The sequence below is a fragment of the Ictidomys tridecemlineatus genome, chromosome 14, assembly GCF_052094955.1.
Source record: "Ictidomys tridecemlineatus isolate mIctTri1 chromosome 14, mIctTri1.hap1, whole genome shotgun sequence".
NCBI lineage: Eukaryota > Metazoa > Chordata > Mammalia > Rodentia > Sciuridae > Ictidomys > Ictidomys tridecemlineatus.
In genome coordinates, this window is record NC_135490.1 from 8,381,184 (window position 1) to 8,397,722 (window position 16,539).

At 50.7% G+C, this 16,539-nt stretch overlaps 1 protein-coding gene across 3 annotated transcripts in view; it reads left to right on the top strand.

Annotated features, from left to right (window-relative positions):
* Positions 1 to 16,539, top strand: part of Scara5 (scavenger receptor class A member 5) — a 103,223-nt gene that overhangs the window by 11,153 nt on the left and 75,531 nt on the right. For all 3 annotated transcript variants that reach the window (XM_078030839.1, XM_078030840.1, XM_078030838.1), the window contains exon 3: positions 15,065 to 15,193. In XM_078030839.1, the coding sequence (XP_077886965.1) occupies positions 15,065 to 15,193 (129 nt within the window). The remainder of the gene's footprint in view (positions 1 to 15,064; positions 15,194 to 16,539) is intronic.

Consider the following 16,539-nt stretch of genomic DNA (forward strand, 5'->3'; position numbering starts at 1 on the left):
GGCACCATGTGTCTGGGGAGGAGGGCAGGCCTCCATGGGATAGATAGTGGAGGAAGATGGAAGGACCAGCAGGATGTGCTGTGGGAAGGGGCAGGGAAGAACTTTCCGGGCCTTCGAGGGAAGTGGCACAGAGCTCAGCTGAGGAGGGGCCCCTCCTCGTTGCTTCTGTACGCTCAGTCAAGTAGACACCGAGATGCAGGAGGAGGCTCTCCTGGGAAGCAGTGTCCAGGAGAGGGGGAACAGAGGGGACAGCTGCGAGGACCCTCTTGGACATGGAGTTGAAGTCAGCCCGGTGGGTGTGGTGCATGGTCTCCTATTGTCCAGCTAAGCTCAGTGTCTCAGTTCATTTTCTGTTGTGACGACATTGTACCCCAAACTGGGTGAAGAAGTCCTGGAGGTTGGGAAGTCCAAGGGCATGGAAGTCCAGGGATGGCACCTAGCAAGGGCTTTCATGCCGCATCATAGCATTTTCTTGTGCATGTTGAGCCTGCGTCTGTGGGGCCAGCCGGTTTCCAGGGCTCATGGTGAATGGCTAAGGCATGGGGAGGTGGATTGGGCGCAAGAAGAGATTAATTGGAGACTGAGCAAGGGTGGTGACAGAGACCCTGAGAGGGAGGACAAGGCCACTCTTAGTAATAAGAAGTGTGCAGTCTTGTGACAAGGAAGGAAGGAGAAAGTTCTGGAAGTAGTGACAGAGTGAAGAGCAATTCCTACCACACTCAGGTCGGTTATATGTGGCGCTCAGGAAGGAAAAGTCCTCACCTGGTTGTGGCGGGAGGCGAGGGGAGCACAGAGGAGGGCAGGGTTTCGTTCAGAGGAAGAGTAACAGGAGCCCGGAGCAGAGACGGAGGGGATGTGCGATTCCGTGGGTGCCTGGCTGGGAAGTCCAAGGGCCACCGTGGGAAGATGTGAGAAGCTGGCCAGGCAGCTGGGGCCACAGGAGGAGGAGCAGAGCTGTTGGTGATGATGGGGGGTGAGGGGCTTCTGGGAGTGGTGGGTTTCTGTGTGTGCAGTGGATTCAAGGGCCGTGTCCCCTCGAAATTCACTCATTGAACTCCTCATCTGCAAAGTGATGGTGAGGAGGTGGGGCCTCTGGGGGGTGACGAGGTCATGAGGGTGGGGCGCTTGGGAGTGGGATTAGGTCCTTGGTGAAAGAGCCCCCAGAGACCCCCTGGCTCTCTTTCCACCCTGTGTGGACCCAGTGAGAGGCTGCAGTGTGGCCTGCAGGAGGCTCTCCAGAACCTCACCCTGATCTCCCAACTTCCGGCCTCCAGAGCTGTGAGAAGTCAACCTCAGGGGTTTCCACGTCACCTCCTCTGCAGCATGTGGTCTCAGCAGCCCCCTCTAAGACCGTGGGGCTGAAGACTCAGTGAGGGCGGTGGTCCTGCTGGTCATCTCAGGGCAGAAACTGATGGTGGGGCTGGGAGGTCTGCAGGAGAGGAGTCTGGCCACGACCACCCAAGGACCCGAGCCACCCCTCCCCTGCCCTGCCACAGTGGTGTGTGGGTCAGGGTCAGGGTGGCCTTGTCCTGGGGCACCAGGAGACCAGCTCATTTTGACTCTTAGGGAGGTGAGGAGGCCCATGAAGGCTAGGGGAGGCTAGCGGAGGCTGGTGGAGGCCCGGAGAGGCTGAAGAAGACCAAGGGAAGGGTGGCAGGGGTCCATTAGAAATGATAGTGCAGGGGCCCCCCTCGACTGAGCACAACACAGGCAGGAGCTGTGCCCAGGGTGCTCAGAGCCAGAGGGCGGGGAGAGGCTGTGGGAGCTGGAGAGTCTCCGCGGTGGCCAGAGAGCAGAGTCCTGCTACTCAGGGTTGAGGTGGAGCCCTTTGGGGCCAAGACGAGGCTGGAGCAGAGCCGTGGGCATAGATGGCGAGAGCAGGGAGCAGACAGGATGCATCATCCACGAGGGGCTGCTCCGGGAAAGAGAGATGCGAGTGGTTCTGATCACCGACACGACGGTAGGGCCCTGGGTGGCCTCTGAGGAGCCTGGATGCTGACCTCAGGTGAGAGGATGCTCTCCCCTCCCTCCCCACCCGACCCTCCGGGGTCCTCTGGAGTCTCCTGACCCTGTGGGATGATTCCACTGAAGGTCTTTGAGATATAAACGTATCTGTGAAGGGGGCCTGGCAGCCTGGGCTGGCGCAACCCCATCCTGCAGACGTGGTACCTGGGTGACACCACAGCCCAGGCCCAGAGCTGCCTGGGGCCCAGGGTGCCTCAGGACCATGGTGCTTCAGGAGATTCAGTTCCAGTCAAGACACCCAGGGGGTCACAGGGGGCGGAGGCCTTGCCTGTGAGGAGAGAAGGGGCTTGTTCCTGGCCTTCCCTCCTGACCCTGCGTTCTCCCAAGGTGGCCTCGGCCTGCACAGGGAATCTCACTGGTGGAGGAGGGACCGCGAAGGTAGGACCTACCAGAGTCCAGAAGGGGGCAGCACTCAGTTGGGGAGGGGAGTGACCTACTGAGGGTGGGGGAACTGAGGACCACCTGCCTGATGACTGTCAGGCCTCCCGATGTGCAGGTGACACCCAGGTTTACCCCTCTCTCCCTCCCGTTGATGGCCTACAATTCTCTGTTTGAGAGGGATCATGTGATTTGTCCTTTAAGTGAGCTTGACCTTGATCCCCTGGCCCATGGTTTTTTCCCTGCATCTAGGTTCCCCAGTCCTGTTGTCTCCGTGTACCCTGCCACATGTAGGGAAGAATACCATAGTCCCGCCCAAGTTACCAGGACCCCCCAGCCCAGATCTAAGGGTGTGTGTGGAAATGTAAATGTGACCTCATAAGGATTTGAAGCGTTTCCAGGTGCTCAAGGAGCGTGTCTTCAGTTTGTAGGATTGTATTAAGGATCCCAGACGGCAGCGGACGGGCGGAAGGCTGGAGAGTCCTTGTCTGGTCAGCCAGTGGTTGTGAGAAGAGTGTGCTGACCTCTGGATGCCCATGGACTCTCCAAGGCTGGCCTTCCTTTCCTTGAGCCCTTTCCTTGCCCTTCTTCGACTGTCTCTAGTAAAGGAGGTGCGCTTTGTGGTCAGGAATAGAAAAATGGTTGTTCATGCTGCTGTTTCGAGATAGGTTTTCAAAGCTCCCAAGTCTTATTTGTAGTGATGTAAGTCCTGTTTTGGGGAAGAGGACATCTCTAGTCCCACAGGAAACTCAGAATCAGAACAGCCCCTGGATACAGGGGTAAATAAGTGATGGAGAAGAGGGCATTTCTAATCTCTTGACCCCTGTCTGGGGGTAACCAGTACAGATCAAGCCAGCAGCCATGGAGCGCTCACCTGGGGGTGCCCAAAGTAGCATTCCCTCCAGAATTGGGGAGTCCATGGGCTTGAGAGTGGCGGCCTGAAGGACCGAGAGCTCCTGTCTCATGGCTGATCTGGGCAGTGGAGGTGGAGCCTGGGCTCAGCTGCCCTAACCGCTACCCCTTGCTCAAGAAAGCTCAAATAATGGGTGCTGCAAGAATGAACGGGGTGGGGATGCAGCTCGGTTGGTAGAGTGCTTACCTTGAATGTCAAGGTCCTGGGTTCAATCCCCAGCACCACACACACACACAAGAATGAACCAACTCTCCTTCCAGGTACCTTGCCCTGACTCCCTCTGCCACACCATCGTCCCTTTTCTGGGTCTCACGTTTCCCCCTTTCTTCAGGGCTAAACCCTCCCAGCTCTGCCGCTTGCAAGTCACCTAACCTCTGAACTCAGTTTTCTCCTCTGCAGAAGCAGAGCAATAACACCATCTCTGCGACTGTCGTTGTGTTTAAAATTAAAGTATCTAATGTTTGGCCCAGGGCCAGTGGTGGGGAACTGATAGCTATCACCCTGTGTGTCACCAGGTCGCAGGCTCCAAATCTGTTGTAAAATGCAGAGCTTATTGTTATCCAACATGGTGAGCCCAACAGAGCAGGAGATGACTGCCACTGACAAGGTGTTTGTTACAGTTCACACCACTCCATGAGGTCACATGGGCAGCACCAGGGCCAGTCAGGAGGCAGAGGGATCCAGCAGGGCAGGCTGGGAGCCTTTGTTGTGGTTTCTGTGTGACCAGAGGAGGCGGTTAACCAGCTCAGCATTGGCTGGTGTGAATAATTCCAGTGGGCTTTGGGACATAGAGACCCTCGTTGTATGGCACCTGGCCGTGGGGTGATGGTGGCAGGTGGATAGTGGCCTGGAGGGTAAGACCCCAATCATGAAGGTTGAGCTTGGGCTCTGGACTGGTTGGTTTGCATCTGGTGTCTGCTCATGGGTGAGCCCTTTATTATCTCTAACAACTCTCAGGGTCAGCAAGGGCCCAGATGTCAAAGCATCAAATTCAGAAACTAGGAAATACGATTACCACAAAAGCCAAAACAGAGTACACACAGATAAACCCAATGGCTTGTGGTGCCCATTAAATTCATGTCTAGTGTATTAGTCTCATTGACTAAGTCAAGAGATGTTGACTGAACACTTGCTGTATACCAGGACCTATGGGAAGACAGGGATCAATCAAACACAGACTTTGCCCTCCTGGACTGGACCCTTGAAAGTCTCTATTATTTGTTAATTGATTAATGGGTGTGGCTGTGTTCACCTGGGCCACCATTGGCTGTAATCTCCCAGCAGAATCTATATGGGACAGTTGCTGGTTCCAGGACTCCCACAGTGACGAGGCCCACCTGGTCTGCCCACACCTGCTGCTTCCCTCGGTGGCACAGCCTGCCCTGCTTTTTGTGCAGAGGTGGCAGAGCTGCTGGCTTCAGAGACATGGCTTACTGAGTCGCATACTGGTGGCCTGGGCTGAGATCTCAACTTTCCTGTCTTGAAAGCTGGACACTCACAAGAGCCTTCCAACATCATTGAGGTGGGAGTGGGAGAGTGAGACAGGTTCCATTCTTGCCCAAAGGGGGGATCTGTTCATCAAACCAGCAGAGGAGGAGGTGGGAGGGCGGGTGCATTAGCAGTTAGCACCCCAGAAAGAGTAGTGCCTTAAACACGGCAGCGCAGAGCCCGACTTCCACCTTACACACATCTTCCAGTGAATTACTGCCTTTGACAAGGGGCCAGCAGAGGAGTTGAGGAACTTTTAGACCAGGGTCCAGGGCCTCTCTGCAGGGGGAGGGACCTGCTGTCTGAATTTGGGCAGAACCCTGAGCCAGCAGCTCTCTGAGTCTCTCTGCATCAGATAACATTTCTTCCATCCATGCACTGTCCATCTTGAGGAAGAACAGTGGCATCTTCCACCAGTCCCACCACCCGCTTGTTCTTCCTGGGGGTGCTCTTGGCTCTCTCCTTTCTTCCCAAGTCTCAGTGACCAGCCAGCTCACCTTGCCTGCCCTCCCCTCCCCACCCCTGGTTTTTCTATCTCTTAGCCTCAGCTGCAAAGGGGACTGCATACCAGCCAGTGGCCCATCCTCCTTGTGCTCGCTTTCTGTGAAAAAGAAGCACAATCCCTTGGTTGTTTTCAAGAATTTTTACTTGGAAAATAGGCGTTGGAAAAATAGATTTCATGGGGAAGTGACAAAATTATAAGACGTCTCTGAAAGTACAAGGAGAAACTGTCTTCAGTCATCATGAAATCTACATGGAATTAGCTTTGACTGTCCCTTCTTCTACCCACTCTCCCTTTCTTAGAAATGGGTGTGAGAGACTCACTTGACCATGTAGAGAACCATATCTTCCCCGGTACCTGCTCTAAGCTTTCTTCCCTGAGGTCTGGGGTTCGACCGGTCAGAGATAATTGGTGCTCATCACATCCCAACTGGTTGTTCTGGAGACAGGAAAAAAATCAAGTGTTTTTTCCATTCTCTCACTTGACAATCCACAGAATCTGTCATCTCGGGTTGCCAAAATGTGTGAGACCGCCTCCCACCAATTACCAACTCTGCAGCTGAGTCTCCAGTGGACACCAGCTGGTATCACACTGTCTACCTGGTGGTGACATCAGATCCCACAGGTGGAGGGCTCCATCCCTCCACTGTAGATGTCAACTGTAAGTCCCATGTTGCAGCCTGTGCTGACCAATGGGCTATAAAGCAGGGTTCCCACAACCCCCCTCCTGGGGTTCAGTTAATCTGCTGGAGTGGCTCACAGAGCTCAGGAAAGCACCTGACTGGCATTGGCCCCTGCATCCTAGAGGATGTTAACAAAGTCTACGGATGAAGGGCCAGAGGGAAGAGATGCACAGGGCATGGAGGAAGGAGGGAGCTTCTGGGCCCTCTTGGGGCTCACCATCTCCAGAACCTCTCGTGTTCAGCTCTCTGGAAGTCCTCTGAACCCGATCCCTTTAGGGTTTGGGGAAGCTTCTTTGTGCAGCCATGGCAGAGTGAAGCACCAGCCACTGGTGACCAGCTCCACCTCAGCCCCTTCCCCTCTCCAGTGGTTGAGGTGGACCTTCACCCGCCAGCCACCTCATTAGCATACAAACCCCGCCCAGCATTCCCAGCATTATCCCTGGCTTTTTAGGGGTGTGGGGGGCTTTTCTGCCAGGACACACTCACATCACACCTGTTGTTCAGGGCCCTCCCAGGCTCAGGTGAGGCTTGTTACCTGGGTCCACTCTTTCTTCTGGTGGTGGCTTTCCTTGGCAGTGTCCCTCTTCTGAGGGAGGCCAAAGGAGGTCCCTAGGAAAGCCAGAGATGGTGGCAGTTCAAGGAGAGAGGTCAGCCGGGGCTGCCTCCCGCCAGGCGGACTGGACCAGGAAAACAACGTGTGAGTCAGCGCGGGGGATGGGCAGCGGCTCCCGCGAAGTCAGACTTGGGCGGGTTGAATGGAGATCTTCTGGGGTCCCTCCCGTCTCCTTTTATGAACGGCAGGACCAAAGAGAACAAAAAGAAATGACAGAGTGTGTGTTGTTAAACCTTAATTAGGTGATTAGTGAATCATTGCGGTCTGTTTTGGCTTTTATTTTTATTTTTATTATTTTTTTTTAATGCTGTTTAGACCTAGTTTCTGTGGAGATAAAGAAACACCCACTTTTATCAGGTCCAATCTGTGAGTATTCTTGTAAATGGGAGGAAAACAAATTTAAACAGATAACTCCCCAAATGCTCTATGATTATGATGAAGAAGTTGAATATTATTTTTCAAGAAATTGAAAGTTGGGGCTGGGGTTGTGGCTCAGCGGTAGAGCGCTTGCCTAGCATGTGCAAGGCCCTGGGTTCGATCCTCAGCACCACATAAAAATAAGTAAATAAAATAAAAGTATTGACAACTACAACCAAAAAATGAATATTAAAAAAGAATAAATTGAAAGTTGAGTTTTTGAGGAACGGTTATGTTGATGAGGGGGGCAGCTCAGAGTGCTTTCTCATGGGCCCCCAGTCACTAGGTGCCAGGGCAGGACTTAACTTTGCCTCCACGGAGCACCAAGCCCCTGTCTGCCCCTAGGGGTGCTAGGGATGCCCACTTGCCTGACTCAGGGAGGCCGGGATCCCCGGGTGGCAAGGCTCCCACTGCAGGGTGGCCTTGACACTGGGGGACCTCTCCCTACTCAGCTCAGCTCAGCTCCCTGGGACTGAGGGGTTTTTATAGAAAATTTCTTTTGTTTTCTTTAATCCCTGTTACCAAACACCTCAACATCCTCAGCCTACAATATTTTAGCAAAAGCTCTTTGGGCGTATTCTGGTTCCCGTTATTTTGAGGAACCATTCACAGTTCTAACCTCTGGAAACAATAAAATAGTTTGATACAACCTCATTTTGAATGTGTCCCATTAAAAAAGAAGTCAATTTTTTTTCCAATAAATTGAGCTCTTATAATAGTAAGACTTTTCATTCACTTTCCAAGAATGTGTCTTCACATCTCTTTTGATATGATAAATGCTTTACTCTTGAACCACGGGCCTCCATGCCCTGATCTCAGATGTCATCACCAAGTCAGAATGGGATCCGGGACTAGGGCTCAGGCCTCAGAATGTCTCAGAAGCTCCACATGATTCCAATACTCAGCCACAGTGAGGTGTCCATTCAGCTCCAAGGAACTGTTCATACAATTTACCTACCTGGGCCCCAAGTGGCAACTGGAAATCCTGAATATGCAAGGGAAGCTGTGCTTTTGTTTATCTTTTCAAAAAAAAGTTTTGCTCAAAATTATATTTTTATATCCAACCAGAATTTGCCAAATTGTTTGCATAAGACAAATGCTAAGAGATGATCTTTGTAGCAAAAATACATGTTGTGCACATTTGTTCTTGCAAAGAACCCTATTAGGCTCTGCTCTTCGTTGGGCAGTGCTGATGATGGAGAGGCATGCAAATGCCTTAGAAGACCTTGCAGAGGAGTGGGGAGATGGAGATGCACATGGACAATCACACCTGAGGAGGACGGTGCTAGAGAAGCATGCAAGGTTCTGACATGGTATTTTGGGCGATAGTTAGCAATCCATGATGTACTACCTTCCAGAACATTCTTAATCTTGAAGATCTAAAACGTTTGGCTTTGCATCTTTATAAATGAGACCTCTGTGGTGTGCATCAGCTCTCTTCTTGCAACTTGTCATTGAACCATGACTGAGTGACTTTTTACGGATGTCACCCTTCCCCAGAATGGGACAATATGCACATCCCAGTGGTTATGGAGACAACTTTGAGCCGTATACCGGTGTGAATGTGCCATGTTAATAATGAGGTTTTTATCAGTATAGAATAGTAAGATACTAGTGTTTCACATGTGATGTTGTCTTTGTAAAATAAATTTAGCTTAAAAAAAACAACAATAGTGGGGTGATGTCAAAAAATCACAGCTGTGAGCAGGTGGGACAGTCTATGCAGATGAGATACCTAGAGATGGAGGCCACTGCTGCCTGCCTGCAGCAGGCCTCAGGAAGCCACATGCTCCACGCTGGTATCATCAACCTCTCCCAGCCTCGCATTCTGGCATTCTGGGCTCGCTCTTCAAGTTGCTTAGCATTTATTTTTTAGGTTCTGTTTGCTCAGGCAGAGCCACTGACCCTCTCCAGATCTCTCTCTCTCTCTCTCTCTCTCTCTCTCTCTCTCTCTATACTATGGATGGAACCCAGGGCTTTGTTAGGCAAACGCTCTCCCCAGCCTGTCCCCACCCCTCTGGAAAGCCCTTCCCTTGGCCCCCTGATCTCCCACAGGCCACCGTCACTTCTGGAGGCCACAGCAAGATGGGAAAACTTCGCCCGAGATCCTCCTAGAGCTTGGAAGCATTTTCCCTGTCTTCTCCACCGCTCTGGTCTGGAGTGTGCCCGCGCCTGTGAACAACAAGGTTTAATCACTAGCAGCTCCGTCAGAATCTGCCCCCAGAACTGTTCTCACATGGAGGAACAAAGTTTTCCTCTTAAAGCCATAGTTCTAAAATGAATAACTGCACATGGGATGATAAGGCAGAAGACAGAGAGGAAGGACTTCCGCTTCCCCAAAGGCCTGACCCTCAAGCCTCCTGGCTTGTAGTTTCCTCTGCATGGACCCTGGGCTCCCCCCACAGATGCGATCCCCACCTCTGTACGTGGGAGGCACTTGCTCTGCCCATCTCTGCTGCTTCTTCCCTGGTCACACGCCTTCCTCCCCTCCCATACGAGCTTCCAGAGGACAGCAACCAGGACTGAACCTCTCTTCAACAAACACTCGCTGAGTGTCTGCAGGTGCCAGGCTCTGGCCTGGGAACTGGGAAGGAGGCCTGAAGGACTCGGCTCCTTCAAGCAGCCTCCTGGGTTTGTGTTCCCCGGTGTCTGTTTTAAGTGCCTTTTGATCTGCTGCCACATAACAAGTTACTCCCAAACTAACAGCAGAAAAAAGAAACTTACTCCTCACACATTTTCTGCAGGATTCATGGGTATGCAAGGAAAGCCAAAATCGTGTTGATTTTTTTTTTCAGATAAAGTTTTTGCTCAAAAATATGCTTAGGTAGAACATGATGTGAGAGGAATCCCAGAGCAGCTTGGCTGGGTAGTTCCAGCTCAGGGTCCCTCATGAGGTTGAGCTGGGGCACAGTCACATGAGGGCCGGCTGGGCTGGAGCATCCAGGCTCACCCGCGTGGCTGTTGGCTGAAGGTCTCAAGTTTCCATGATACGGGCCTCTCCCTGGGGTGTTGGTGACATGGCAGCTGGCCTTCCCCCAAATGCATGTCCAGAGAGAGAGGAGGGAGCCAGAAGGAAGCAGCAGTCTCTTCTGTCTCATCTTGGAAGGCACACATCAAATTCTATTCTCTTGGTCACACAAACCAACCCTGGAGGTTACACAAGGGCAGGGTTGTGGGAGCCATCTTGAGGTCTGGCTGTCACTGTAGGACAAGTGATAGTGGACACCGGATGAATGTGTTATTTTTACCTCTACAAAGCTAAGCCAAGGCTTCTACTTTTATTTTTAATAGAGTTTTAAATTTTTTTTTATTTTTTAATTTTTATTTGTTCTAATTAGTTATGTATGGCAGTAGAATGCATTTTGACACATCATATATAAATGGAGTATAACTTCTCATTCAACTGGTTGTACATGATGTGGAGTTACAGGTCATATAATCATATATGCGCATAGGGTAATAATGTCTGATTTATTTTACTATCATTCCTACCCCCATGGCCCCTCCCCTCCCTTCAAACCCCTCTGTCTAGTCCAAAGTACCTCTATTCTTCCCCTGCCCCTTATTGTGAATTAGTATCTGCATATCCAAGAAAACAGTCGGCCTTTGATTCTTTGAGATTGGTTTATTTCAATTAGAACAATGTTCTCCGGTTCCACTCATTTACCTGCAAACGCCATAATTTTGTTCTTCTTTTATTGAGTGTTATATACCACAATTTTTTTTTTATCCATTCATCTGTTGAAGGGCACCTAGGTCGGTTTCATAGTTTAGCAATTGTGGAATAAACCTTATTTATTTATTTTTTTAGCAAACTGTATTTTATTTTAGGTTTACAGAAAAAATAAATGAAAAGTGCAGAGAGTTCCCATACACCCCCTACCTCATGCACGGTCTCCCTCAGTGCCAATTTCCCCACCAGAGTGGTACATTTGTTATGATTGAAAAACCTCCACTGACTTATTATCACCCAATGTTCTTAGTTAACATTAAGGTTCACTGTTGGTGGTGGACACTCTGTGAGTTTCAACAGATGTATAATAACATATTTTAAAATTGTACACAGATGCAATTTATATGTCAATATGGAAAGGCTGATGCCATTGAATGAAGAATCTACTCCTCAGATTTCTTGAGAGAGGAGGACACACACTGTGCATCATGTGTGGGCAGAGAGGAAAAGCCAGATTTGGGCAGGGGGAGGCGTAAGGTGAAGGCCAGAGTCTGTGTTGGGGTGTCCTAGAATGTTGGCAGGGCTCAGCCAATATGTCAGGGTGGGCTAGTGTGAATGGTGCAGGCCAGCCCGAGGCTATTGTGCTATTCTGGGCTGGCTTGACCCTGAACCCGGTTGAGCCTGGGTGATTTAGGGTAGGAAAATATGTGCATGGTGCCTCAGAGTCAGACATGCAGGTGACTGGGGACTTGGCCTTGGACCAGCTCTTCAAGCTAGTAGTTTGGCCATGTGATTCCTGGACGCTAAATAGACACATGGAATCTAGGAAAACATACTGAGAGCATGTGCACCCACTGAGACAGTATCACACAGAGCAGGTCCACTGCCCTGCAGATCCCCATGCTCTGCCTCCTCACCCCTCCCCCAGCCCCAGCACCTGCCAATCTTCCATTACCTCCACATGAAAGCTGTGTGGTTGGAATTACAGGGTGCGCAGCTTTTTCAGATTGACTTCTTTTACTTAGTAATATGCATTTAAGGTTCCCCCCCCCAGGTCTTCTCATGACTTATAGCTCATTCATTTCACTTTTTTAAAAACAAAAAAGTAAGCATGATTTTTGCCCTGGCTTTGCTAATTGTATCAGTTTTGTATTTTTAATCCTCCACTAAGCTTAAATAATCTGAATGGTTTACCCAGCTAACATTTTGCTGAAGGAAAAAAAAATACAACTCCATAGTGTTTGGGGAAGAATAGGACTCATCTTGCTCTTAATTTCTATCTTTTTCCCCTTCAATCATATTCTCTAAGCATCTTGCAGAACATGCTTGTTCAGTTTATCTATTTGTGGAAAATCACTCTCCAAAAGCCTTATTATATTCTATTTAAAATAGACTTTGTTTAATATACAAAATAATCAAGTCTTACTGAAAGGACCAAGTTTTCTCCGAGGAAGGTCTGTGTTCTCTGCGTTGGTTGATGAAGGAACCTGTCCCAAGAGGCTACTCACTATTAGAGATCACAGGTAGAGGGCAAGAGCACTATTCTCTTTTCACGGGGGAAAAAAATAGAGCAAGATCATTGCAACGTGACCCATTCCTTCAGTGAGCTAGCAACACTCATGCAAATGACAAAGTGAACAGTGTCGATGGCTGTGTGGCTTTCTTCCCCTCATTCCACAGTGAGGCTCAGTCACAGGAGTGTCCCAAGCAGGAGAGCTGAACTACCGTTGGGATAACAAGAGCCAATATTCGTATAACACTGTACAACTCTGTGCCACCGTTCTGGCTCTTGAGGGAGAAAGACTTTTCTCTGAGAAGGTGGGTAGCAGCTTTCACCCAAAACAAAACACACAAGCAAAAACCAGGAAATGCTATCAGATGCCTGTGTACTTAGGAGAAAACCAGCCACGGGCCCCAGTGAATGGAGAGGGATAGAAAGCCCTAGGAAAGGAGACGTGGAATGCGTTAGAATGTTAGCTTTGTTCAAGTCTTAGAGGACAATCAAGGGGACTCTTTAAAATCAGCCAGCATTTAAGGATGGTGAACATGCTATTTGAATTTGTATCTATTGACTGCTTGCTCCGTGCTGCACCCAGTGCTCTGTGGATGTGTGATGTAATTGTTGTGCTCAGCGGTTTTCACAGAAATATTTGTAACAAAATGTAGTAAACAAGTGAAAACGTTCCTCCCGCCACAGCACCTTTGGAGGTCCGGGGCTGTTTGGATCCTGAGGCATTGTGTTAGCCAGTTTTCCGTCACTATGACGAATACCTAAGATAATCTACTCAAAAAGAGAAAAGGTTTATTTTGGCTCACAATTTTGGAAGTTCCAGCCCAAACAATCGACCCCGTTGGTTTGGGGCCTGTGGCGAGGCAGCACGTCATGGCAAGGAGCAGGAGGCAGAGCAAAACAACTCCCCTCGCGCCCAGGGAGCCAAAGGTGGTGGGGAGGCTGCGGAGGGGGTCCCACATCTCCTCCAAGGCTTTCATCTAAAGACCTCTCAGTAGGGCCACCTCTTAAAGGATCCACCTCTTCCTAATAGCACTACCTTGGGGACCAAGCCTTAAGGGCATGGGCCTCTGGGGTCATTTAAGATCCCTGTGACAGCAGCCATCAATAGTCACCCCGCTGTCCCTCATCCTGAGGCCAAAGGATACCTGAGACGTAAAACATGCCTCGAAGAACCTCCTTAAACACAGAACCCCACCAAGGGATCGCAAACGCCACACCATCTTTCAAGACTCTCCTCTTGTCTCCCTTCCTTCTTTTCTTTTCTCTTTCCTTCCTTCCTTCCAAATGGGGTCTTGATACGTTGCCCACACTGGCCTTGAACTTGCGATCCGCCTGCCTTAGCCTCCTGAGAAGATGGGCTGCGGGCATGTGCCCCTGCGCCTTGCTAAATAAAGATGCTATCTCCTAATCTGATGCTGGGATCGAACTTTATTTTTTCAGAGATGAGGTCTTGCTATGTTGCCAGCCCAGCCCTGATTTTCCTGCTTCCGCCTCCCAGGTAGCTGGGGTTCCAGGCATAGCCACCACCTGGCTTAAGACATATTCTAACTCTCAATGATCTGTCAGCACACGTCCATTTCCACACCTTCCTCACATGCAATGCGCGTTGGTTAGCGGCACTCCCAGCGCATGGACGGTCCCTCCACAGGGGCCGGTGGGAATAGGTAATGGGGGGCATGTGTGCGTTGAAAAACGTCCTGCAGTGATTCTCTCGAGCACCGCGGGACTCAGGATGGGACAGCATCCCTTTCCTTCCAGTTTCAGTTGACGTAGCAGGTAGAGGTGAGTCCGTTTCCTGGCCTCTGCATGGGCCATCTGAGAAGCTCACCTCAAGGGACAAATTCAACTCAAAGATCTCCCGGATCCTGAAGTGGGGTTGCCAATAATTAACAGTTGACATTTTGCTGGGCTGGAGGCACTGAGGATTGAACTCCCGGGTCCTTTACCCCTCAGCCTCATTCCCAGCCCTTTTTTATATTTTATCTAGAGACAGGGTCTCACTAAGTTGCTCAGGGCCTCACTAAGTTGCTGAGGCTGGCTTTGAACTTGTGATCCTCCTGTCTCAGCCTCCCTCATCTACAGTTGACATTCTTCATCTGTGAGTCAAAGGTCAGGGTTGGACACATGGTCTATAAGATCTACTACAGCAACATATTTCACTGTTCCATTTGGGGAACAGGGTGAGGTTCCTAAGCTTTCCATCCAGTAAATCAAATCCAGTTGGTGGTGGTCAGGTCTGGCTTGCCAATGTGTTTATTTAACTTTCCAGTGTTATTGGCTTTTAATTAATTGCCAATATTTTTAAAATATGGGGATGTCTCTTATTTGTTTCTAGCTCATCTTGGAAATTCTGGATCTGGCAACACGCAAGCCCTCAGTCCTGGGCGACAACCTTTTACAGAGCGGGGCATGCTTGTTCACAACCCCACTGGCCCGTTTTCTTCATTCCCATCCCTTCCTGGTCACTATGGAGTTGAGTTTGCGAGTCCTGTTTTAAATTCTCTCCGTATTCCCTGGACCACAAGAGACAGTGATGCTTGATAGAGGGTCCACATCCAAGCCTCTTTCCATGTTTTTCTGCTGCTTACAATGATCAAGGGAGGTGTATTCTGTGAGCACATGGGCTGTGGCCATGCCTGCCTGTTTGTCCGTGACCACAGAGGGTGGGAGGAGAGCTCGAAGCTGAACGTCTTGTGATGGTTCCAGAAAGCTCCCCACTAATGACAGATGGGCAGAAAGAGCAGAAGGGATGCTACGTAAACATCTGTGTGCATGGGTGAGAAATGAGATCCACAGAGAAAAAAATGTAAGGGGTTTTCACGTGTCTTTTCCCCTTCCTCCTCTTATCCTTATTGTCCAGGTCCATGCCACAAACGGCGGGCAGGAGGCTGTTGTACCCAGCTGGGCTCTCTGTCAGCCCTGAAGCATGCTGTCCTGGGGCTGTACCTGCTGGTGTTCCTGATTCTCGTGGGCATCTTCATCTTAGCAGGTAAGAGCAGCTCCTTTCAATTCTGGACTTTAGGATGAGAAAGGGAGACGTGGAGCCTCTGTCCCTCCTTCCTGGTGTCATGAGCCCACACGCTGTCCGTGTCACCCTGGAAACCACAGAGGGAGAAGCCCTCTGGTCTCTCCACCCAGGCACGATCCTTCCATAACTTTGCTGGCTTCATGTGAGAGCAACTGGCGGGTGTCACGTGAGCTTGTGGAATCTCTGCGTCTAGCAGGGGAGGTCTGGCGGCTCGGTGTGGCTTCTGACACTTGCTGCACTGTCATGAGACCTTACTTTACCCTGGGTCTCCTAGACCCTGGAGTGTGGTCTGCACTGAGCAGGCTGAGCATCTTCTCAGCTCCTCGTCCTGGAGTGTCGTGGAAATAGTCCCAAGCCCCTTGGGTGTTGAGGCTGATTGAGATCATGGTCAACCCACTGTTCTTTGCAGCTCCTGGGGGTGAGATGAGTTTGTCCCGATTCAGCCAGGCTCTCCTCCTCAATTTCTATTTGCAGGATGGGCAGCTGATGGGCTGGGGTGTGGAGCCACTCTCTAGCCAGGGAGAAGTAGAGCTCATAGACTTAGGAAGGGTCCACGTGGTAGTGGTGGTGGCACCGAGCGGGGTCTGTTGACCTTGTGCTTTGAGCAGCCAGGCTCATCACCTACAGGATGTGCCACCATGATGGAGACAGGAAAGCAGTAAAGCTGTGGTGGTCTCCTCTGGTTCCCTTCCAGAGAAGGGCTACTGAGTTCCCATCTTTCTCATTGGAGAAGCTTGATGAAGTAGAGACACAGAGCCACTTTATCTCAATCCAACGTGTCTCTCATGGCTGTGCCAGGCTCTGTGCTAGGATTGGGGACACAGCTAAATAAGACCCAGAGGCTTCTCTCAAGGAGTTTCAAGTCTGGAGGCTGAGGCAGGGCAGAGAGAGGCCTCTCTCAAGGTGGAACACAACAAGCCCTCTGATGGGGCATAAGTACACCGTGGTGAAGCCGGGAAGCATGCACTCTGGGAAGGAGGCTATTGCGTGGAGGAGGGTGGGGTTGGTCCCAGTGAGGCTCCTGGCCAGGAAGAGCTGACTTGCAGTGCCGAGGGTGGGGTCCTTGAGTCAACTCCAGGGCAGGAGTCTGGAGGTCCAGCCCTTATAGGTCACCCTTTGTTGGAAAACTGAGGTAGATGCCCAGGATCTCTCTGGTCTTGGCGCATTACCCAGCAAGTGGGACTACTCACTTGGGCTTGGTAACGGGATGCCCAGTGCTACCTGTGCCTTCAGGCCTCCATGCTCAGGGCAGCAGGGGTGATGTCTGTCCCACCAGCCAGTGACCTGGGGGGCAGCCAACAGCAACA